This window comes from Pteronotus mesoamericanus, unplaced genomic scaffold, assembly GCF_021234165.1.
Source record: "Pteronotus mesoamericanus isolate MK-2021 breed Mesoamerican mustached bat unplaced genomic scaffold, CSHL_Meso_final contig_20, whole genome shotgun sequence".
NCBI lineage: Eukaryota > Metazoa > Chordata > Mammalia > Chiroptera > Mormoopidae > Pteronotus > Pteronotus mesoamericanus.
Genome location: NW_026555085.1, coordinates 3,358,012 through 3,382,486, shown reverse-complemented (window position 1 = coordinate 3,382,486; position 24,475 = coordinate 3,358,012). Strand labels below are relative to the sequence as shown.

At 53.9% G+C, this 24,475-nt stretch overlaps 1 protein-coding gene across 1 annotated transcript; it reads right to left on the bottom strand.

Moving 5' to 3' along the window:
* Positions 1-1,550: 1,550 nt before the first annotated feature.
* LOC129067380 (popy Class I histocompatibility antigen, A-1 alpha chain-like) lies at positions 1,551-4,644 on the bottom strand. Its single transcript, XM_054569215.1, is given in 8 exon segments — positions 1,551-1,851; positions 1,999-2,161; positions 2,586-2,690; positions 2,811-3,086; positions 3,611-3,886; positions 4,106-4,239; positions 4,241-4,370; positions 4,534-4,644. Coding segments are annotated over 7 exon segments (1,062 nt in total). The 5' UTR covers positions 4,607-4,644; the 3' UTR covers positions 1,551-1,851; positions 1,999-2,093.
* Between the last annotated feature and the right edge of the window lie 19,831 nt (positions 4,645-24,475).

Genomic DNA, 24,475 nt, shown 5'->3' with positions numbered 1-24,475 from the left:
TCCCGTAATGGGGACTCAGACCGTGTCCCTCTGCTGCCCTAAACTGCCTTCTGACACCCCCTCACTCAGAGCACCATCTGTGCCCTTCCAACGACCTCCAGGCCCTCGAGGTCTGGCCTTGCCTCCGGCTCATCCCCATTCCTCCCTGCTCCGTCCCCACCCTGGCCTCCTCGCTCTCCCCAGACATCGGACACACTCCTGCCCCATGGCTTTCACCTTGGGGTCCCCAGCCTGGGCAGAACTTCCTTCAGACACCCCTGTGGACAATGCCTCCTCCTTCAAATTTTCCCTCAAGGTCACCTTCCCTGGGAGGCCCACACTGACCACCCAAATCAAACAGCCACCTTCCCTGTCCCCACAGCCCACCCTGGGCATTGCCTTCCCCTCTGTCTTCCCAGACCGCTCACCTTCTAACACAGACCCCTTCCTGTTGGCTGTGCTCACACCCACCGTCTCTCCCACACAACGTGGGCTCCACAAGTCCGGCAGTGACCCTCATTTTACTGCAGTGATGTTCCCCACACGCAAAAACAGTGCCACAATCTGTCACAACCACTATTGGTTCATGAATGGTCAGCGTAGGGCACCTCCCTATGCTGGACGGTGTCTTTGTTAACGTGGCCTCAGCCCCGGCTGTCCTGTGGCAGCTACGGCACAACGTGCTCTTGTGCTGACATCGATGCCCCCGCACTTTTCCCACAGGGTGGCTCCCCCTGAATCTAGGGCAGCCTCCGCTCTGTGCACCCCGGGGCGCGCTGCAGCCAGCGCTACAGTGAAGGGCAGGGACAGAGCGCGGGAGCAGAGCACAGTCGCAACAGGCACTTATCTGGGATGGGAAATTATGGGATCCCAGCTCTGCTCATTCCAGAACCCGGCTCCTTTGACACTTTAGAAGATGAAAACATCCAGCCCTAGTGGAGGCATGAGTCTGACAAGTCATCTCTCCACACCACAGACTCCTGAGTGCAGGGACCCCTGGGCCTTGTGGGGATAAGGACAGGCCAAACACCCACCCTGGTGACAGCGAGGGGACACCCAGAGGACAATGACACCGGGACTCCTAACGGGAACCAAACCAGTCATGTTGCTCTACAGAAGCGAACAACCAATAAAGGCCCAGGGCATGCGGGCTGAGGGTCAGACCGGCCCGAGCCTAGGCTGACCCCGCCACACAGAGCCCTCGCTGCCTGTGGCCCTAGACGTGCTCTTTTTAGGACAGTGGACAAGGCCTGGGCGATGCTGATTCCCTGTGATCACAGGTCCTGGGGGGACAAGGTTCTACTAAAGGGACAAGGACAAAGCAGCAGAGAGGTGATCCAGCCACAGAGTGACCCTGTCACAGCCCACGATGCCCTGAGCACGGACGGGGCACAGGCCCTGAGCACGCTCGGTCCTCACAGCCTCTCCTGCCCCTGCGACAGACTCAGCGCAGCAAACACGCCAGTTCTGGAAACTTCTTGATGCTTCCATTTATTTTCTCTGAAACTTTAGGATCTTCAACTTTCTATATTGACACATTAACCACTCATGGCAAATTTTGAAAATATAAATTCATATTCAGGATCTTATTTCATTAAAACAGTAAGAAGCTGCAGCTCAGGGCACTTGGAAGTACAGACAGGGAGGGGGAGGACCTGCCCCACCTGGGCTGCAACCGGAAAGTGTGGGGAGGGGCTTGTTGGGGGGTGGGCCAGCCTCCCACCTCCCCACCTTGTGCTGATATGAACACAGTCCTATGCCAGTTGCAGAAAGAGTAGTCGGACCTTCCTGATGTCACAAACAGGGGTCGGCAAGTGTGTGTTTGTGAAGAACCTTCCATCGCTTAATCCCTGACAGGGCAGCCATCTCACGCTGCAGAAGAAAATAATCATGAACAAGTTCAGGTCAGTCACTGCGGGTGGTGACATTGTCCAACAGCCCAGCGTGTGCTCAGAATGTCCCCGAGGATCCCCATCCTGCAGTCCCATCCCCTCAGCCCCTCCCCAGTCAGGGCCCCACCTTTACAAGCCGTGAGAGACACATCAGAGTCCTGGGCACTGTCACCGCCTGGAGCAGCACAAAACAGGGCTCCCCCTGGGCTCCCATTGGCACCATCACCAGGTCTCAGGGGTCCCCCCTCCGTACTCACTGGCCGCCTGCGCGTAGCTGCCTCCCTTTCCACCTGCAGGAAGAAAACGTCCTGTGAGACTCCAGGGAGGAGGCAGGGCCACGAGGTCCGGAAGGAAGCCCTAGTCCTGGCCCCAGAGAAGTTTCCAGAACTGTGGCTACAGACCCAGGGCAGGATGGGGAACCCTGAGGAAAGTACAGGTGTGGGGACTGGGCCAATGGCCCTCCTGCAGGTCTGTCCCCAGCAGGGACTTGGATCCGTGACTGTCGGGAATCAGGTCCCATCAGCAGCCTCACTAAGGTGATAAATCTGTCCCTTATACTCTCTCGTGCCTCCTTAGGGAGCAAGTGTTAGCAAATACAGCCCCAGACTGGCAGGCACATGAGTGAATATGACACTTCCCTTTAGTGAAGGGGGACACACATCCACCGGGGCTTGAAACCCCCAGGGGGACCAGAAACCCAGACCCCCCCCCGACCTGAGCGCCTCCTCCCCCACATCACGGCTCCAGCCGCCACAGCTCCAAGCAGGACCAGGCCAACGACGACTCCCACGATGATGACGGTGGTCTGAGGGGGCGGCTCTGGAAAGGGACAGGACGGTGAGGGCCCTGCCGCACCCCAGGCCCCAGCCCCGACCCTGCTGGACTCCCCCAGCGGCCCCGCACCCCCAGGAAGAGGCTCCGCGCCCGCGCCCCGCGCACCCCATCTCAGGGTCAGCGGCTCGGGCAGCCCCTCGTGCTGCACGCGGCACGTGTATCTCTGCTCCTCCCCGGGCGGCACCGCCACGGCCGCCCACTTCTGGAAGGTCCCGTCCCCCGCCGGCCGCGTCTCCACAAACTCCATGTCCTGCGTCTGGTCCTCCCCGTCGCGCTGCCAGGTCAGGCTGATGTCCGCGGGGTAGAAGCCCCGGGCCCAGCACCGCAGGGCGGCCTCGCGCTCAGAGACGCGGTGGCGGGTCACGCGTGTCTCTGGAGGGTCTGCGCGGGAGGGTCAGAAGGTTCCGGAACGTTGCGGCCCCGGCGACACCGCCGCCGCACCGGTGCCCCCCGCCCCCCGGGGCGGGGCGGGACGACGGCGGCGGGGGACGCCCGCGGGGACAAGGGGCCCCTGGGAGCCACTCCCGGTCTGAGAAAGTTCTCGAGGCAGCGCGGCCCGGCCCAGGGCAGGAGGCGGGTCTCTGAGAGGAGAAAAGGCACCTCGGGCCGGACCTGGGGGGCGGCCGCGTGACTCGGGAAAGCGGGGTCCGGCGGAGACTCACGGGTGCGGGGCGGGGACAAGGCCCGCGAAGGTCCCCGGATCCCAGGGCCACCGCCAGGGTCCCAGGAGCCGCCGACCGGTCCTTTCAGGGCGGGTCTCCCCTCCCTCACGGCCCCGAGAGAAGGCGGGGGTCGCTCCCCGGGGCCGCGGCCGGAAACCCAGGCGGACTCAGCCCCCCGACCCGGGCCCCGCCCTCGGACCCGACCCCGCGTTCCGCCGCCTGCGGGAGCCCCGGCCCCGGTACCTGCGCGCAGCAGGGTCTCCTTCCCCTTCTCCAGGTACCAGCCCAGCGACTCCACGCACGTCCCCTCCAGGTAGGCCCTGTGGCGCTCCGCCGCCCCCGCCGCCTCCCACTTCCGCTGGGTGATCTGAGCCGCCGCGTCGGCCGCGGTCCAGGAGCGCAGGTCCCCGTTGAGGCTGATGTAGTCGGCGCCGTCGTAGGCGAACTGGAAATATCCGCGGAGGAGGCGCCCGTCCGGGCCCCGGTCGCAGCCGGACACCCGCTGGAGGGTGTGAGACCCTGACCCCGCCCCGAGGTCAGCGCCACCGCCGCCCCGCCCGGACCGCGGGCGTCCGGCCCAAACCGAAAGCGACACGCGGTCCGGGGCCCGCGGCTCCTCCTGGGGGGTGTTTTCGGGGGGTCGGGGAGCTCGGGGCCTGGGGGTGAAGCGCGGACGCGGACGCCCGGGGCGACCGCCGTCCGGGGCGTGGGGGTCGGGACCGCCCGCCGCGCGCTCACCGTCCTCGCTCTGGTTGTAGTAGCGCAGGGCCGTCTGCAGGTTCACTCGGAAAGTCTGTGCGGCGGCCTTCATGTTCCGCGTCTCCCGGTCCCAGTACTGCGGGTCCTCCTGCTCCATCCACGGCCCCTCCATCCCTCGGGTCCGCGGCGTCGCTGTCGAACCGCACGAACTGCGTGTCGTCCACGTAGCCGACGGCGAGGAAGCGGGGCTCCCCGCGGCCGGGCCGGGACACGACGGTGTAGAAATGCCGCAGGGAGTGGGGACCTGGGGGCGGAGCGGGGCTGAGACCGCGACCCAAGTCCCCGCGCGGGTCCCGGGGCCGCGGTCCAGGAGACGGAGGGGGCCGGGCGGCGGGTCGCGCCCCCGGGTCCCGCGTCCCCACCGGTCCCCCGCCCGGCCGAGGCCGTTCCCTCCCGGCCCGGCTCACCCGCCCGGGCCCCGCTCAGCGCCAGGGCCCCCGAGAGCAGCGGCAGGAGGCTGGGCGACCTCAGGACGCGCATCCTCGGGGTTCGGGGCGAATCGAGTGCGGGCGGGCCCGCGGGGACCTTATAGCCGGGACCGGCGGCGACGCTGATTGGCTTCTCCGGACGCCGGACGCCAGTGAGAGTGACAACCGGGGACGCGTCGCGAGTACCCAGGAATGAGGCCCCGGCGCAGGTTGTGAGAGGCAGAAGTGAAACCGGGGGCCGGGGATCCCCAACGCGGGGCCTCCCCGCCCCGACTCCACCCGCGGCCGGAGACCCCGAGAGCCGGGCCAGGGGCCCCGGGACTGCGCGCCGACCCCGCCTCCGGCCCTGAGGCGCCTCGTCGCGCTGTGTCCCCGAGTCCCGGCCCAGGGACTGAGGAGACCGGGGAGAGGCGCCCCGGCCGGGCCCTGCCCAGGGCTCTTCCCTTTATTCCCGGAGGAACTGCCTGGAAACGCGGGACGGAGATTCTGAGTCCGGTGTCGTCGTCTGCGGCCGGCAGCGGGGATCGCGGCCTCGGACCCTCGGCCCGTGGGGACGCTAATCTGAGCAGCAGGGACTCGGGCCCCTGGGCACGGAGACGCGTCCGAGCCGCACTGCAGCCAGACCCGCAAAGCCCCTAAGTCTGCTTCCCACGCCGTGCGTGTGTGACAGGGGAGACGCGTTACACCGCAAAGTGGCCTTCACGCCGAAGCCCGCAGTTTGTCCTTGCGAGTCCACGTCCTTCGTACAAAGGAGCCCGGGAAGCAGTTCGTTGCCGTGCATTTGACAGGAACGGGTGCGGCCTGCGGGTGGCAGGTTCTCTGCGCGCTCATCCACACGGTGGTCAGAAGGAGGGGGCTGGAGGCGTCCTAGACCGGGGCAGAGTGAGGAGCGCTCAGAGCGGGCGTCAGGAGCCTGGAGCCTGTCAGCCCTCCGAGGAGCAGGGGTCCTGCCTCAGTTTCCCTGCTGTTCTCCGTCACTGACAGGAAGACGCCTGTGAGAGGCCAGGTCCCAGACCAAACGGGGCAGCACATTTGGGAGCCCAGCCCCGGGGACACCGGTCAGTTACCCTCCCTCAGGCGGAGGGTCTGGGTGGCCGTCTCATGTCACGTGATCCAATGGAGGAAGAAAAATGACAAGAGAGAAAAAAGGGAAGAACTGCTGGCCCAGCAACACCTTAAATGTGAGACGAGAGGGTGAGGCCGTGAGCACCAGCAGGGGACGGGCTCCGGCTGGGAGCGGGGGTCCTACCTGCAGCCTCTCTGGGAACAGAGGAGGCGCCAGCCCCTGAGCCCCACGGTCAGAGCGTGAGCTCGCTCTTAACCCGGAGAGAGAGACTGTGCTCACACCAGGTGTCACCGTGACACCTGCTGTTGGAGGTGCAACCTCTGGGGCATCGGGTGTGACCCTGGTGCCAGGGCCCCTCCGCTGTCCTGCTGAGGGGACAGAAGGCCCGTGGTCCTCCTCCCAGAAGCCCCGATGTGCATGTCCACACTGCGGAACATGTGGGCACTGAGAAGTGTTCCCAAATAAGAGATGATTTTATTTCAAAAACTGAGTTTAAAAACCAGAAATAGGGAGTAGAGGAGAATGGCCTACTTTTCCGTCTTCCCTGGTGTTGCCGTCGAGGGGGAGGGGAGGGGGTGGCGGGAGCGGAGAGAAGTGTTCTGGGAGAAACTCCCAGAAATGCGGCTCTGCTCGCCAAGGAAGCAACGAACTGAACACCGGCGAGTGTCTCCGCGCGCCCGCAGGTCCCTGCGGCTCCGCCCTCGCGGAGGAGAACGGAACGGGCCCAGCTGAGGTGGGGGCGGGGCTGAAGGCGCAGGTTCAGGGCGAAGCCCGCAAGGGCGGGGGTGGGGGGCAGGCGAGCGCCGGGCCGGGGGCTGGTGGCCTGAGGCTGGGGGGCCGGTCCAGGCGACCTGAGAGCCAAGAGCGCCAAGGCCCTGAGTCCTGTGTCCGGAGGACGCGTGTCGTCGCCGGAGGAGGGGTGAGGGTGGAGAAGCCACATACTGATGAACAGGTAAAGGTGGCGCTGGCTTTCCAGGACAGGGTTTGGGAGGACTGGGGGGTCGTGAGTACCCAGAAGGATTAATGGGCTTCTTCCTTTAGGCACCGTGGGCCCTTACCAGCCTTCCGGGCCTTGGGATGGAAGCACAATGTCAAAGGCTGTCTTTCCCAATGATGAAAAGACAGGATTTCAAGGAGCGGAGCCAGTGGGTGGGACGCGCACCCTCCCCCCAAACCTCCGCGCCGGGCGGGGCCCTGAGCTGCTCTTCTCCACGTGAAAAACACGGGGATCATGCAGAGAAGTTTATGCTACTTTGAGATTTTTGTAAAATGAGGAAATGACAGCTATTTTCTTCAATGTAATAAAAATATTGTTTGAAGAGAAAGGTTTTTTTAAGAGAAGGATACTGAAATATGAGGGAGGAGTGTCATGATGTTGGCAAGTGATTTTTCAAGTGGTTCAGCAAAAATTATAGAAATGTATTACATAAGTAAAATACGACAAAATATTAAAATGGTTCAATCTGGGGTGATCATTAGGTTATTCATTCAAACTTTAAGGTAAAAATTTCAAGTTATTTGGAGAAAATTTTAGAAATGATGATGCATAATGACAAGGAAAATGGTCACGATATAATAAATGAAAATTAGGCTTTAAACCTCTGTATGTGTGAGAGAGAGGGAATGTGTGTTCGTGTGTGTCGGTGTTTGTGCGCCAATGTCCGTGTGTGGGGCTGTCCGTGCGGGCACAGCGTTTGCGTCGATGTGCAGCAGGGTGTGTGGGGTCTGACTGAGCCTTCACTCTCTCACTCACTCAACAGGTGTTTTAAAATCAACTTTCAGGGCAGTGGACATAACAGCTGTGAAAATCAAACCCTTGTCCTGATAGAGTTTATATTCTCAAGGAGGGACAGACAGTGAGCAATTAAATGTTTCAAAATGTGTGTTAGTGGGCCGAGTGTGAACAAAAGCAAAGCGGGTGGGGTGAGAGGGAGGCTGGAGGTGCCCAGGCAGGGACAGCTCAGGGTGGGCCTCTCAGTGAGGACGAGGACGCTGGGGGACACTGTCAGGGAGGGAGGGGCCACCTGGGCGACAGGCTCTGAGGCCCAGGCCCAGCCGAGCAGCTCTGAGGTGTGGCGGCCTGGGCACCTGTGCAGGGGGAACACGGGGAGGACCTGGATCCAGGCCATCGCGTGGCCACGGCTGTGCCAACGGCACCTGAACTGGGAAGGGCCTTGGCAACGAGAGGGACTTCATGCGCCGTACGGGGCGAGGCTCACTGCGGACGGTGTGGGGGCCCGGAGTGGGGAATGTCCTCCCTCCCCAGAGTCCAGGCGCCCGGGACCCCTGCCAGGGAGGAGCATGTTGCCAAGTTTTCATGTATCCTCCTGAGGAAAACTTATACAATGTTGTTATTGTGGCTACATCAAGGAGGAATACTGTGCAAAACCAAGAGGAGATGAACATGTTTCTTTTCAGTTTCCCAGGTGTTGTCATCAAGGGGCTGGAGAGAGGGGTCGTAGTGAGGAGGTAGAAGCCTCAGAGATGGCCGACCCTCCGGAGCGCTCCCCCCGCCCCCCGCAGTCCCTGACCTCGACACCGTGGAGTCCAGGACTGGTGGGAAGCTACTGTGCTTCATGCCCCACGGTGCCCACCCTCCAGGTCAGCCACGTCACGGCGCGGCCCCTCCCAGGGCGCAGTCAGCCTCCCGGAGCCGCGTGGCGGTGCCTGGGTTGAACGACAGAAGACCCCGTTTCCCTTTCTGCTGCAGCACCAGGACTTCCAGGGTCTCCTCCTGCTCCCAGTACCAGGACAGGGCTTTGAACACGAGAGGGGAGCCCCATCCAGTGCCAGGTTCGGGGTGCAAAGTGCTTCCCAAAGCCCACACTGACATAGGTGTTTCCTCCCTGTTGAGTCACCATGGGCTCTCCCTCAAGGAAGGGTGAGGTCTCCTGGCCATGAGAGCTGGTTCCCAGGCCCAGGATGGAGCCCAGGAACAAAGTAGGTGCCCTTCGGCCCCCAGAATGGGGACTTGGACACCCAAGTCCCTGTCTCTTGTGACTGCTGCTCCCTCTGGAGCTAAAGGACCCTTCACTTGGGAATCAGTCCAGTGAGTCTCAGAACGTGGGATGTGGGCGGAGCCTGGGGCGTTAGTTCCGGGAAGGAAAGGATGCTCCTGAGGAAAAGTGAGGATACGCGGAAGTAAGCACATCAGAGGGGGAGAGGTTGGGGGGGGGAGGAGAGGAAGGAGTAGGTGGGGGTGGGGTGGGACAGCAACATGGGGAGAGCTGCGATGGGGTCGGGTCACCTGTTTGTGTTTGGAGAGGGCCCTCCGGCTCACAGACAGCAAAGGGCTGTGCTGCCCTCTGGGGAGGAGCCCTGGTCCCAAATTCCTGGGGATTCCAGGATCCCACTAACTGTATTAGCACCTCCCTAGCGCGTCTGCACCCGGCCTGGATCAGGAGGTGTTCACAGCCTTCCATGGTCCCTTCCTCCCCTAGGACAGGACAAGCCCTTGGGCCAGGCCGAGGGGCCCTGAGAACCAGGTGCTGAATGTGAGTGAGAGCTCACACCACTATGGGCTGTGAGGGCCTCGGCGATAGGCCCCAGGGGCAGTCCCTACACTCCCAGTTTGCTGCCTGAGGACCCTGGGATCCCCTCTGTCCTCTGTGGTCGCCCAAGCACCGCATCCTCAGACCGGACCCTCCAGGTCCTGCTCTGCTACCCCCGATCCCTGAGAGAAGGAGCTCTGCAGCCTTGGGCCTAAATCTCATTTCTACCAGGACAGCTGCCCAGGCCCCCGGGTGCACAGACTGAATGTCTGTGTCCTCAAAGTTCATATTGAAACCTCACCCCCGATGTGACGGTGTTTGGAGGGGAGGCCTTCGGGAGGTGATTCGGTCCTGAGGGTGGGGCCCCTGTGAAGGAGGCCCCGGAGAGCTCCCTGGCCGGCCCACCCGGAGGGGACTCGGTGAGGCGGCAGCCGCCTGCGATCCAGGAGGCCAGCCCTCGCAGACTCTGAGTCTGCTGGCACCTTTCTCGGGGGCTTCTCAGCCTCCAGGGCTGCGAGACATACATTAATGTTATATACAAGTCAGCCTATGGTGTTATCCTAGCAGCCTGAACAAATAGGGGGTCCACGAGCCAGGGGAGGGTCCCCCAGAGCCCCATGTGCGACAGCTGAGCCATGGCTGCCATCTGAGCATCAGGCACCCATGATCCCACAGCCTAGACAGACCCGCAGCCCCAGCCCGAGAGACATGAGAGGCAGGTGGTGTCCAGGTGCCGCCCATGTGCTGTGCTTTGTGGTGAGACCAGCGTTTGGGGAGGCACAGAGACTTATGCTTCCTGAGGCGCTCAGGGGACGGACCGGCGGGCAGGTGCAGATGTGCACATCATAGGAGACCCCTGGCAGGGACTGGGCCGTGTCCCCACAATTCGTGTGTTGAAGCACCAACCCCCAATGTGATTGTATTTAGAGGCAGAGCCTTTGAGGAGAGCAGTAAGGTTAACTGAGGTCATGAGCCCACGAGGCGGGATCCACCCCGGCAGGGCCGGGTGCTGCTGAAACTACCCTTCGGATGTTCTGCTTGTGGAGCCCATAGGGTGGCTCTGCTGTGTGTGAAGCCGGCCACCGGCCACTGAGTGTGTTGGATCTGGGGCTTCCCGGGAGAGGCTGTGGTGCAGGCCAAGGCCCGGCTGGCTGTCCCGGTAGGAGCCACACAGGGAGCCACGCTGGTAGCTGTCTGTGCTGGGCCCGCAGGGCGAGGGAGAGAGACACCGCGAAAGGCCGGCTACCCTGGCGTCAGGCCTGGGGCAGGTCAGCAAAAGGCACAGGCACCCAGATCATGCTGCTGCCCGAGGCTGCCTGTGAGGCCCAGCCAGTGCAAGAGCCCCAGGTGGTACACGAGCTGGGTGAGCCGGGGTCTCAGGGAGTCACCGGGGCGGGACCAGTGGTGTTCACCAGGCTAATGCAGACTTGTTTGGCCATGTTGGGGGAGGACTCAACACAGGAAAGGGACAGCTGTCCCTCCAGCCTTCACCCTGAAGCCGCACTACTGTTTCTCCCTGTGTGTCTCTGGCTACATCTGAGCTGCCGTCCCTCCTCTGGAGCCCAGAGTGAGTGCCCAGGTCAGTCTGTGCTGGCCCTTTCACAGGAACACCTGGGCCCTGACCAGTGCGGCTCAGCTGCTTGGGTGCATCCTGCAAAGCTAAAGGTCTCTGGTTCAATTCCCACTCAGGGACATGCCTGGGTGGTGGGGACTAGTTCTGTCTCTGGCCGGGGTGTGTACAAGAGGTAACTGATCAATGTTTCATTTTCACATCAGTGTTTTTCTTTCCCCCCCTTTCCGTCTCTCTAAAAACATAGAAATAAAATACTTTAAAAAATAAAATAAAAGGAATGCCTGGGCCCTGGCCTGTGTGGCTCACTTGGTTGGCGCAGCATCCTGCACACAGAAAGCTCAGGGGTTTGATTCCTGGTTGGGGCACAGCCTCGGGTTCAGGTTGGTCCCTGATTGGCATGTGTACGGGGTGCGACCAGTCAACTCAATGTTTCTCTCTCACAGTGATGTTTCTCTCCCTCTCTCTCTCCCTTTCCCTCTATAAGCATTTTCCTCAGGTGAAGATTAAAAAAAAAATCCCACTGTTTTAAAAAAACAAATAAAATAAAATAAAAGGAAAGGAATGCCTGGGACCCCAGTGGCCCTTGGTCTCACCCAGGCAGATGGAGACCCCACTGGTTTCACAGCCCAATGCTGGGGCTTCCCTTCGAGGGCTGATACTCCGGGCTGGGGAGCCCAGGGTTGGGCTGGGACCCCTCGCTCTCGGTGGGAATCCCTGCAGCTGATGTATCCCTGCTGATTCTCAACAGATGCACGCGGCTGAGGGGCCAGCCCATTCCGCGTCCCTACCCCTCTTAACAGTCTCAGGGTGGCTTCTTCTTACACCCTCTGTTATCAAGCTCTGGTCAGTGGGTTTTCCAGGTTGACTGCACTATAATGCAGTTGTACTTTTAATGTGGTCATGGGAGGGACAAGCATTTACTTCACCACCTTGACTGGAACCCCGACGTGGCACTTTTAAATAGGGTGGTCAGAGTGGGCCCGCTGAGGTGACAGTTGAGCCGACTTGAAACAACTGAGAAACTGAGCCACACAGACATGTGAGGGAAGGTCACTCCTGGGTGGCCCTCTGCCCATGCCCAGGACTCTGATGGGGGAGGCGGTGACACGGTGGCGGGAGCAGGGGGGCACACACGGGCAGGCGTCTGGCAGGGAGCGGTGGGTCCATGGTCTGCCCTCAGTGCCCTGGTGTTTGGACGTCGTGGAGCTGGGGGAGGTCGGAGGTGCTGCTGGGGGCGGGGGGCAGGAGAAGAGGGGGGTAAAGACGGGGGAGTGGAGGGCGGAAGCCCACACTGTCTCTCTGCTGTCGCTCCTCTGGATCCACTGTCCCCTCGTTGTGGCGACTGAGGTGGGACAGTGAGGGCGGTCACACTGTGAGAGGCCGAGCATTTCTCTCTTCCCCTGCCAACAACAGGCTGCCCTGGCTGCGGGAAGGGAAGGTGCTGACTGTGGGCTCAGGGCTGAGGGGGACCGAACCTGGGGGGACAAGACACATCAGTGACAGACGGCGGGGGAGGGGTCCTCCCCAGAGAGGAGCTGAGACACACCTGCCTGGGTCTGAAGGGCCTCAGTGTGACCTGGGTGAGGTGCTGTCAGAGCCCAGGGGTGAAGGTGAGGGTGGGTCGCGGCCACACTGTGCCCAGCTCTGTCCCTGGACCCGGGGCCCTCCCTGCTCTCCTAAGTGAAGAGGCCGGAATGTCCTGGTCTCTCTGATCGCTCACCCGCCCTCATTCGGAAGCCCTGCTGCCCTCACCTCCTTCCTTAGCTGCACCTTCTCCCACAGCCCTGGCTCGGACCCCTCTCCTCTGCCCTCCAGTGGTGGGAACGGCTCACTGCCCACTGAGCAGGGGGCTCTGGCTGAGAGGCTGGGCTCTCGCTGAGGCTGAGAGAAGGAAAGGCTCATGGCCAGGGGTCCGGAAAGGAGCAGGGGCACAGCCAGAGGAAGAGCTGAAGGGCTGGGGGACGGGATGGGGAAAGCCGTTCCCACATCATCGTTTTCCTCTCACAGACTAAGGGAGCCACCCTTCCCCCGGGCCCAGGGACAGGGAAAGAGCAGCAGGAGCAGGGAAATATCCCACATGGAAAAAAAAATACAACCAATTGTTCCCTCCCTTCTTGCCTATTCTGGTCAATTTTGTAACTGAAGTGTTACTGAAACTTGAAGTTATTGCTTTGAGGAAAATCGCCAAATACTAGGGAATATAATTATTAATGTGTAAGCCACAGACGGGAACAACTGAGGCTTTAAGAAATAAAGACGTGAACGGGGACTGGCCACCGTGTGCTGGGCACTGAGGCGGCACTTACCAAGCTCTAAGGTGGTGCTGCAGGGAGACCCCTGGGGGCCTGGGGGCGGGCGGGGGCGGCTGCCGGGACCCTGTGTCCTCTTCAGGAAGTGCGATGAGCCCCGATCCTGGTCCTGAGGCCTCATTCTCCTATAAAAGGAACCAGGGCTCCTTAGAAGGAGAGCTGATTCTAGGGCTAAGACAGAAAAATCAAGATGAGCCTGGAACATCTTATACTGTCAGAAAGGAAGTGCATCAGCTGCATACAGCATATGTCACAGGGACCCCGGGGCCAACCTGAAGGAGCCCCCGCTGAGCACGGCTGGAACAGTGTGAGCAACATGTGACAATGGTTGTAATTATAACCCAAAATATAAAATAAGTATCCATGAGTTCTTACTCATATAAATGACTGAAAATTTTTTAAATGAGGGACTAGGAACAAATCTTCCTTATAGATTCCCAAGTTACATATGAAGAGACTCCCCCTTCCAGGAGGTGGAACTGAATCCCTCCCCTTGAATATTGGCTAGATGAGGTGACTTGCATCCAAACCAGAATATGGTAAGTGGAAAATTATGAGTAACTGTAAAGTTACTAGAGTTTACCCTTGGACAACACAAGTTTGACTGGTGCAGGTGCACTTACACATGGATTTATTTTAATATGCACAGTATTGTAAATGTATTTTCTCTTTATGATTTTTCTTAACAACATGTTCTTTCATACAGCTACTTTATTCAAGAATACAGTATAGAATACATATAACATATAAACTATGTTAATGACCTGTTATTGGTAAGGTGTCTGGTCTGTAGTAGCCTACTAGTAGTTAAGTTTTGGATGAGTCAAAAGTTATACGCAGAGACTTATGGTCAAGATACTAGCATAGGTAAACACAGCTCATCTCCTCACACAACCACATCAAAATTACAACTAAAACATAGAACAAACATCACTCAGAGCCATCAGAAATTGAGTTAAATGGAAATCTGACAACTACAGAATTAAAGAAACCATGTTCATCCAGACTGGTAGGAGGGGAAGAGATAGAGAATAGGCTTGACCCACATCCATGTGTTGTGGATAAAAACTTGGGAGTGAGGAGTACAAGCCCTACACCAGGTCTCCCAGCCCAGGGTTCCAGTGCCAGGAGGATAAGTCCCCATAACTTCTGGCTATACGAACCAGTGGGAATTGAGTTGGTGGAAGAAACTTTTGGAGTATTGACCAGTTCCCCTTAAAGAACCCACACACAGACTTAGACTTATTCCCTCTGAGCTCTAGCACTGGGGTAACAGCTTGAAAGGTGCCAGTGGCATACAGGGAAGAGCCAAATGGTCTGACATCAAGGCAGGAGTGGGGTGACAGCTTTATCCCAGACAGAAAGGTGGGCAGAGGCCACTGTCCCTTTTCTGAACCCTCCCTCAATAGAGCCACAGAGCTGGCAGGGGGGCACTGTATCCGAGCCTCCATCAACCTTTTTACCCAGCCCTGGAGATCCCCTCAGACTTCCTCCCACCCAACTTATGGGTCCAGCCAAATTGTTAACTTTGAGTTTTCCATATGAATGGTTCATCTTGGATCATGCTTGACAACTTCCTAAATCTCATCAAACAAGCAACCAACTGGCCTCAGTAAGCCCCTAGCCCCTGTATCTCTTACTAAGTGGTCCCAGGTCTGCAACTAGCAGCAGCAAGCCTAGATTCACAGCTCGGTTTTATCTGGGAGTCTCTAAGACCAGCACAAGTAGCAGCCATCTCAGATTGCTTTACAGCTCATGGAGGGTGGCCCCAGGCAGAACACAGGAGGGAGCTGACCTTGGGCTACACCACCCAGGAAACCCAGAGCCTGTGCACCCAGTAGCAGTTACAGACCACATTGGAGCAACACCACCTTGCCCCTGCACAGCTGATCCTCCATAGAGGGCAGAGGTTGGTGGTCAGTGGTCAGTGCCAGTCCTTGTAGTTGACTGGCGGGTAAATCCCTCCCATTGACATGCCTACAGCAATCAAGAACTCAACTACAAGAGAAGGGTATACTCAGCACACATAAAGGGCACACCTTGAGTACCCAGCTTAGGTCAGAGGGGAGGCTGTACCACTGGACCCTATAGGACACCTACTAATTAGTCCGGACTACCAAGACAGGGAATCATAGCAGCTCTACCTAATGCATAGAAACAAACACAGGGAGGCTGCCATAATGAGGAGACAAAGAAACATGGCCCAAATGAAAGAACAGAACAAAACTCCAGAAAAAGAACTAAACAAAATGGAGATAAGCAATCTATCAGATACAGTGTTCAAAACACTGGTTATAAGGATGTTCAAGGAACTCAGTGTGTACTTCAGCAGCATAAAAATGATCCAATCAGAAATGAAGGATACACTAATTGAAATAAAGAGCAATTTACAGGGGATCAGTAGAGTGGATGAAGCCAAGAATCAAATCAATGATTTGGAACATAAGGAAGCAAAACGACATCCAATCAGTACAGTAAGAAGAAAAAAGAATTTTAAAAAACCCAAAAAACAAAACAGAAGGATAGTGTAAAGAGCCTTTGGGACAACTTCATTGTACCAACATTTGCATCATAGAGTGCCAGAAGGAGAAGAGAAAGACAAGAAATTAGAAACCTATTTGAAGAAATAATGAAAGAAAACTTTCTTAATTTGGTGAAGGAAGTAGACATGCAAGTCCAGGAAGCACAGAGAGTCCGAAACAAGATGCATGCAAAGAGGATCACACCAAGAAACATCATAATTAAAGTGCCAAAGTTTAAAGATAAAGAGAGAATCTTAAAGGCACCAAAAGAAAAGCAGATAATTACCTACAAGGGATTTCCCATAAGACTGTTAGCTGATTTCTCAAAAGAAACTTTGTGGCCTAGAAAAGATTGGCAAGAAGTGTTCAAAGTGATGAAAGCAAGGACCTACAACCTAGAATACTCTATCCAGCAAAACTATCATTTAGAATCGAAGTGCAGATAAAGTGCTTCCCAGACAAAGTAAAGCTTTGTAAAGCAAAGTAAAGGAAAGTAAAGGAGTTCATCATCACCAATGATTATTATATGAAATGTAAAAGGGACTTACTTAAGAAAAAGAAGAAGATCAAATCTATGAACATTAAAAGGGCAACAAATTCACAACTATCAACAACTGAATCTAAAAAACAAACTAAGCAAACAAGCAGAACAGAAACAGAATCATAGATATGGAGAACATTGGGATGGTGGCCAGTTGGGAGAGGGGTCTGGGGGAATGGATGAAATAATGAAGGGATTAGGAAGTACAAATTGGTAGTTATAGAATAAGCAGGGGGATGTTAAGAGCAAGTATAGGAAAAGGAGTTTCTAAAGAACTTATGTACATGACCCATGGACAATGAACAAAGGAAGGGGTATTGCTGGATGGAGTAGGGAGTGCTGGGTGGAGGGGGGCCAAGGGGAAAAATTGGGGCAACTGTAATAGCATAATCAATAAAATATAATAAAATAAAAATGTAAAAAAAATAAGCCAGACACAGAAGGACAAATACTGTATTACCTTGCATATGTAAGATAAAAAAATTCACAGAACCAGACAGTAGAATGGTTTTTATTAGGGGATGGAGACAGGTGGAAGTGGGGAGATATTGGCAAAGGGTACAAAGTTTCAGTTACACAAGATGAATAAATCCTGGAGATCTATGTACAGCATGGTGACTATAGTTTAAAAAGTACTGAAATTTGTTAAAAGGGTAGATATTAAGTGTTCTCACCATCCGTAAACACACACACACACACAGAAAATGATTACTGGGGAGGTGATGGTGTCTTGCAGCCATTCAAGGCCAGGCAGGTTCACAGAGGATTTGGGCAGATGGAAGGAAATTCACAGAGCCATTGGGATATCTGATGTGCCTTTATTCTGGGGTGGGGTGATCCACGCATGCTGCAAGATGCATGTCACGCCGTGGGAAATCCCGATTCCCTTAAATACTAAATGCACACAAAGCCGGCAGGGTGCCAACATATTATATAACAGAGCATGATTCTGTGCATGCAGACCTATACTCAAGGTTATATAAGTACTGCTAAGTCATAGTTGCCTGAACATCCAGGTGAGGGAGACTGACTGACTCCATTTTCCCTACAAATGGATATGTTAATGTTAATTGGCTTGATTGTGGCAATCATTTCACAGTGTATATGTATATTCAAACATCAAGTTGTATGCTTTAAATACATTTAATTCCTATTTGTCAATTATACCTCAATAAAGCTGAAAAAATTTCCCAGAGTCTGCAAACACATGGAATCACTACAAAGCTAATTAAAAATATAGATTTCCACACATCACCACCCACTGGGTCTGAATCTCTGGGCAGTGATTCTGGGGGAATTTCTGCTTTGGAGAAGACCTGCAGGAGACTGTGCTGAGCAGAGCTAGTTTGGGACCTGCTGTCCTGGAAGAAAAACCCAAACCTCTTAGGCTGGCACCCGGGGCTCCCTGCAGCCTGGCAGATGATTACTACTGGAGAAGACTCTACAACATCTTGGTAAGGCCCTCAGCAATTTCCAATCCAATTTTTTGTCTTGAGCATTTCTTGTACCTTATCAGCTTGCCTAAACCCACATCACTTTAATTCCTACCCTATTTGTCCATTTTCCCAAGAAAAGATGAAACAAAAGATGTACTTCCCACAGCCTCTCCCTCTCTCATGCTCCATTCTTTCATTGTCTTTGCAATAGAGTTTGTCTTCTTCACACAGACAGGAAAAAGCTTTGAATGTCCTCTCGGTTCTGCACACATCTCACCTCTCTGCTTCCCTTTGCACTCCAACATCCTGAAAGAGCAGCACAATTCAGCTCAAACACTGCTCTGTTCTAGAGATGGGAAATCCAAGACAAATAAAATGCCATCTCAGCCCCCAAGAATATTATGCCCCTTTCCAACCCCGACTTTACTCCCCCCCCCAGCCCCCCTACTTCTCAGCCAACAGTGGGTTGGCTCCTGCCTGGCCTGCTGCAGCCAACCTGCTCTCCCCAAGGCCTCCCTGATTTCCAAACCCACGATTCTACTTGTCTTTACTTCCCCTTCCCAAGTCACTAGTATCACTGTCCAACTGTGTCTTCAGTCATTCTCTCAGCCTCAGCTTCTGTGCAACTACAATGGGCATGGAATGAAGTCCAGAGTTGGATGTAGGCTAAGAGGCCCCAAGGCCTCCACAGCTTGGCTTGGGGGAGGGAGAAGGGGCAGCACAGTGATTGAGTTACTTTGCATATAAATGACAGCTGGCTAGTATTATAGAAATACTAATTGCTGTGCTGCTGGAAGCAAGGGAGATGGGCATACCTTTAACTTGTAGCTCATGAATGTAGGCAGAGCACCTTGCTGCCCCTGCCCAGCTAGCTAGTAAGGTAGTTGGGGAAAAGCTTTACCTCACCTGCAGGAGAAGCAGGAAATCTGCGAGAAGCAGGAAATCCTGGGAGGTGAAGACTCAGCACAAGTACTTAAACTGGGCACACATAGTGATTCTCTTTTGTTGGACACATGGTTCCGGATTAAGAGCTGGAGAACATGGAGACACAGCTGATGGTGCTGGGAATCATGGAAGCCCAGCCAAGCAGGGATGACTGGGAGAAGCAGGAGTGCTGAAGGGAACCTGCCTAGTGAGGCTGCAGACTTCTGCTTATTTTTCCTGAGAGTATCTCCCAGACAGTGCTTGAGAGACTGGTCTGGTTTGGCAAAGGGAGGCAGAGCTATATGTTTATGGGTGTTTGGTTTCAAGGGACTTTGGGACTTAAAACAGAATTCTGCCATCATCCTAAATTTATATAACTTTTACTAAATATTCCCTTTTCTTTTCACCTAACTCTCGCACTGGGAGTTATGTTTTTCGCTGACAGGCAATAGAACCACAAATCTGTTTCAAAACTGCATAGCCTGGAGTTCTGTTACAGTTCTTGACGCCCCACAAGTGGCTTAGAATTGTCTGGCAGGTCAACTCCCTCGGGAGCGGGAGAATGAGACTGTGGAATTTCCCAGTCTCTGAGAATTTCTCCGTGCATTTCCTGTGGGCATCGGCCACCTAAACATGCCTGGAATGTGAAAAGGGAATGGACTATGGATCTGGGAAGGGATCGGAGAAGTGTGATTGGTTGAAAATTTGTTTCTGAGCACTGTTTTGGAATAATAGAATTGGAGTTGTAGACAATAGTTTGGGGTATATGCAACTTCCATGTGGTTTGTGTTTTCCTGGTTATGGCTTTTTGCACATTGTAGGGTAAAATGCAGGGTAAGTGGAGGCAGTCTAGCTTCCTCACCCAGGTGTCTGGGTAACTAGGGAAGCAGTTTCTCACAACTTTGAAGGGATCCAATAAAGTAGTGTTCTCACAGGCTTGAAACTGGGTCTCATAGCCTTGAGTCTGGGTCCAATAAACTGTTCCCATAGCCTTGAGTGGGCTCACGTGTGTGGTATGAAGCTCTGTTGCATAAGATCTGTTGGCACCCTGTCGGCTTTGTTTGTTTTAGTACTTAAGAAAGTAGGGGCTTCTCACTGGGGATGCAGACTTAGACACGCAGGGGGAATGCAAGGCCCACACTGGGTGCCATGCAGAGGGGACAGGTGACATGCAGTGTGACACACAGTTTGCAGTGTGTGTGGATCATCCACTGTTGAATACAGGCATGTCAGACATCCCAACCTCTCTGGGAATATTCCTCTGGGTGCATGAATCCCTTGAACCTGTCCAGCCCTGTATGGTAGCAACACACACACATACCACCAGAAAAATAAGAGCAGTTCTGGGGGAGCCTGGTGGGGAGAATTTTAGAGGACTGGAATATTTACTGCTGTAATCCAATATCTAAGGATCTCATGTCTAAGGAGGTATTGATTTATTACTGTAACACTGTTTGGCCTATGTTTTGAATGGTGAGAAAAGGTGGCCTGTTCCTAATGGATGGTTCCTTGAGTTAATGCATCATTAAGCAATTGAAACAGCATTGACAACAGTTGGAAAACTGGGAGGAACTCTGTCTCGATGCATTTATATTGTTGCATAATAGCATTTTGCTGGAGACAGAGAATCACTTGATGGTACAGAAAAGGAAGGTGGTCTCAAAACCCCTCCCTGACAGTAAAATGTAGGAAGAAAGGGATAATGAGGAAATAAACCTCATTAATGCTCTGAACCCCGGGGACAGAGGCTGGAAAGCAGGAGGGGCCATCGCAGCACTGCCCCTTTCAGAGCCAAGAGGGGCTTCCTTGCAATCATCCCTTTTGGGAACTGCCCCTGAAGTGGAGAACGCAAAGCCAACAGCTCCACCCCCGCAGGACATGGAATGGGTTTCCCCCTCCAGGACCCATCAGTGCACCCTGAATAGCCAGGGTGCCTCCCAATTCAGAGCAAGCTAATTCCCTTTGAAGTGGTATCCTGTAGGTGGAATAAATCAGGAAGTCCAGCCCACTGGCTACTATTGGGCCCATACTCGGTTCTCCACTTCATACTCACTGAACTGGAGGAGTTCCCCCCGCCCCGGCCCCCACCCACATAGGGAGGATCCTCAGAGAATGGCAGATCTTGTTGCTTCCATTTTTGTCACTCATCTTCCAACCTGGGCAGATGTACAGGCCCTCCTAAAACTATTTTGCTAACTACAGATGAGAAATGGCTGGTTATAAATAAGACAAGGGAAGGGGCCCTGTGTCTCCATGATGAATCCCACTGGGACCCTCTGACCCAGTTGGAGCAGTTCCTGTGTTGGAGCCTAACTGGAACCCAAATAATAGTGCGGGCCAAGTCTCCTTGAAACATTACAAAAAGTGAATAATGGAAGGGCTTAGAAAAGGAGTACCCAAGCCGAGGAGACTGAATTTGATACAGACCCTTCAGCAAAGGTCAGATGAGGATCCTTCTGAATTTTTAGAGGGGATCTATCAGGCTTATGGGAAACACACTGATGCTGCCCCAAGGCACCAGGAAATGTGAGGATGATAAACATGACTTTTATTGGGCAGAGTGCCCCAGACATTAGAAGGAAGCTCCAGTATGTAGATGGGGTATTGGGAATGAGTCCCTCTCAGCTGGTGGACATAGCATTTAAACTTTTCAAGGCCCGGGAAACAGGGAAGAAAAAACAGGCCTCTGCTTTTAGAAGCAGGCTGAGGAGGCCAAAAGAAGAGGCAGGACCCTAAAGTAAAGAAGAGAAACTCATTAGGTGCCCACCACTGTGCCTGTTGCAAGGAGGGCCCTAAAGGAAGGAGGAGAGGCCCACTAGGTGCCAATCAATGTGCCTATTGCAAGGAGGAGGGCCACTGGAGAAGGGAATGTGCAAAACTAAAAAAAGGAAAATAGAAGAGATTAGGTTTGAATTTTCTAGAATTTTGTATAAATGGAATCACACAATATGAACTCTTTTGTGCCTGGCTCATTTGGTCAGAAAAATGTTTTTGAGATTTATGCATGTCATTGTATCAGTTGTACGAATGTGAGACAAGCCAGTAAGCCAGAAAAAATGGAATAAGGAAACTGAATAGATTGTTAAATGGTCAAGCAGCTTACATCCATCTAGTAAACTGCAAAATCCTATCTTCCCTAAACCAAGGACACTTAAGACTGAAGTCCTTTCTAGCATTGAATAATAGAAAGAACCTTCACAAGAAAAGGAAGTTAGTAAGTAAATAAACAAACATCAAACATACACACATTTACATAAAGATATAAATTGTAACTCAGTGCCAAGGGGTGGTGACTCAGGGACCTTTAGAGATGTGTGGTCACACTGAGGAGAAAGCAGTTCTCCCGGCATCTGGAGGAGGAGGGCCATGGAGTCTTCCTAGGACAGGGTATTTCATGTGGGGTCTCAGGGAGGAGCAGAACGTCACCAGGGCGGAGGCCTGAGCAGAGGCTCAGCTGGGACAGAGGAGCTGGGGAAACGGAGGGTGTGGTTCTCTCTGACTCCCTTCCTGCCATTGTCGTCCTGGGGACAGTTGGGGCTCAAATGTCACCTCCTCCATGAAGCTTTCTCATATTTCTTCTGCTTTTCCACAGTTAGGTGCCCTCTCTTCCATACCAGTGTTACATCTTAATATATCTCCATTTTGTTGTGTTGCATTGCTAGAAATGTGGACATTAATGTCTTACAGCTTTCTTAAAGCTTGGTATAAAAAAGCTTCCTAGCTTGGAAGTTAATGTATTTTCTCATGTTTCAAGCAGGACTGTGGAGAGACCTGACTCAAAAGTATGGAATGTACCTTGATCACTGAAAATCATCACAACCTCCAAAGACCTATCGGGGTGGATGTCATGTTCCTACAGGCATCAATGGTGTAATTTTTAATATAAAAAGGGTGGCAGCCTTTACACGCTGCTCTTGGTCGGGAGTGCCACCGCAGCGTTCTGGCGGACGTGTGTCTACACAGGAGTAACGATGACCTAGCACATTTCTGTTTGCCTCCGTCTGAGTCTCTGGGGGCCCGCTCTGTTCTTGGTCACATCTGAGAATCAAGGCGCTGTGAGTGTTTTGTCTGTTTCATCTTCTTAAAGTTAACTTCTCATGGCAAAACCTGCTCTTTTTCTTTCTTTCTTTCTTTTTTTTTTTCTGAATGTCTAACATAGGGCTTAGTAAATGAATGAACCAACTAGGTGCTTGGAACATAAAAGGAAACTCTAAGGTTTATGAAATGTGTATTTTAAATAGCCATCTCTCTTATGCCATTTAAAGAATATTTCCAATTTAAACACCAGAGCTAATGTATCATACAACTGTTGGGATGTCATTTAATTACACGTGGGGTGGCTGCAAATGTTTTTAAATAGGATGCTCACCTGTCTTTCACCCCATCAGGGGGGAACTGGGAAAGGGTGAGCCAACCACAAGAGACAAAACCTCATATGAAGCCACCTGCAGGTCCAGTCCTAAATATTGGGGAGCCTCCCTGATGGCAGAAAAAAGCAGGATGAAGTTTCAAGGAGCAAGAAAGGGGCTGTCTCGGGGTGATTTGCCTGCTACCTCTGCCACCGTAGCGATGGCCAGAATAACTCTGGTTCCTTGGTGAGTCCTGTCCCTCCTCTTGCTCACTGGAATTTGCCCAGCTGGTAGCAGAAGACAGGGAAAGGGTGTGGGGCTAGCCTCTGGGGTCACCAGAAAAGCCTTTTGTCTACACAGGATCATTGCTAAGGCAAGATCCCACTTGTTGGCTCAGATATCTATCTGACCTGCCTCCTCTCCTGGCGCCTTGCGACCTGGGACCTTGAGCCTGCAGCCTCTTTTCTGCCCAGAAAAGGAGGCTCTGCCAGCTCTCTGCCTCTCCCCATCCAAATGGCCCAGTTCCCAATATCTTCCAGTAATTTTCATCAGTTAGTACTTGCTTCTCCTCCACATCTATCATTCAGGGAACATTTGTCAATTTAGAACAATAATTTTGAAATTTTGGGGGTAATATTTACTGTATTTCAAAAAAAGTCTCAAGTCTCAACTCTACTACTTAGCTGTGAGCAGGAAGAATCTAAGTTTCCGTTTCCTGAAATGTAAACTAGCAATGACACTATTTACCTTGAAGGACTATGAGAACTAGCTAAGTGAACTTATATAAAATATGCAGCATGTGTCAGCTCCCTTCCCCCTTTCCATATGTGTTCTGTTTTCATACGTGCATGATTCTAAAGGACCTCATGGGAGAGACAGACCAGTGCAGCCCATGGGCTATGGGGAAATCTGGAGAGGAGGTGCCATTTGGACCAGATCTTAATGGTTGAATTTTTTAATTTAAACTTTATTTATTTAATTTTAGAGAGAAGGGCAGGGAAGAAGAAAGGGATAGAAACATCGATGTGTGAGAGAAACATCGATGAGTTGCCTCTCGCACACGCCCAGTTGGGGACCTGGCTCACAACCCAGACATGTGCCCTGACTGGGAACTGAATTGGTGACCTACTGGTTGGCAGGCCAGGCTGGCGCTCAATCCACTGAGCCACACCATCCAGAGCTGAAAAGTTTTTGTCAGCTAAGTCTTCCCACCTCTTGTTTTCCCTAGGAATTTTACTTACTTTGGAGATAAGGAGGATGAAAGAGTAGGTACCAAAAAACTCAAGTCCACAATCATTTTCTGCAACTGTCCATGCTGTGACACAGGGGACCTGGGATGGTGGCTGGAAGCTCTGGGGTCAGTGAGTGTGGTGAAGGGAGAGCCCAGTCAGGAAGCTCATTTAAATGTCAGAGCTGAAAGGATGTTGCCTCCGAAAGCCTGGTTTCTTCACACTGGTCTGCCACCTCACCTCCTGCTTGCCAGGGGTTGCCCCCAACTTCCTTAAGTCTAAGCCTCCCTTGCAGGCTTTTTCTCTTATGCTCTGTTTGAGGTTGGGGGTTGAGTTGGAAGGGTAGGAAGGGTGTGGTAGCATTGCCCTGCCCACTCTTCCCACATCCTCCTGTGACTCTGGCTTCTCTGCCAGCAAGTTCTTATGGAACACTTGTTCTGGGCAGGATGCTCTGGTAACCTTCCTCATCCCTTCCACACAC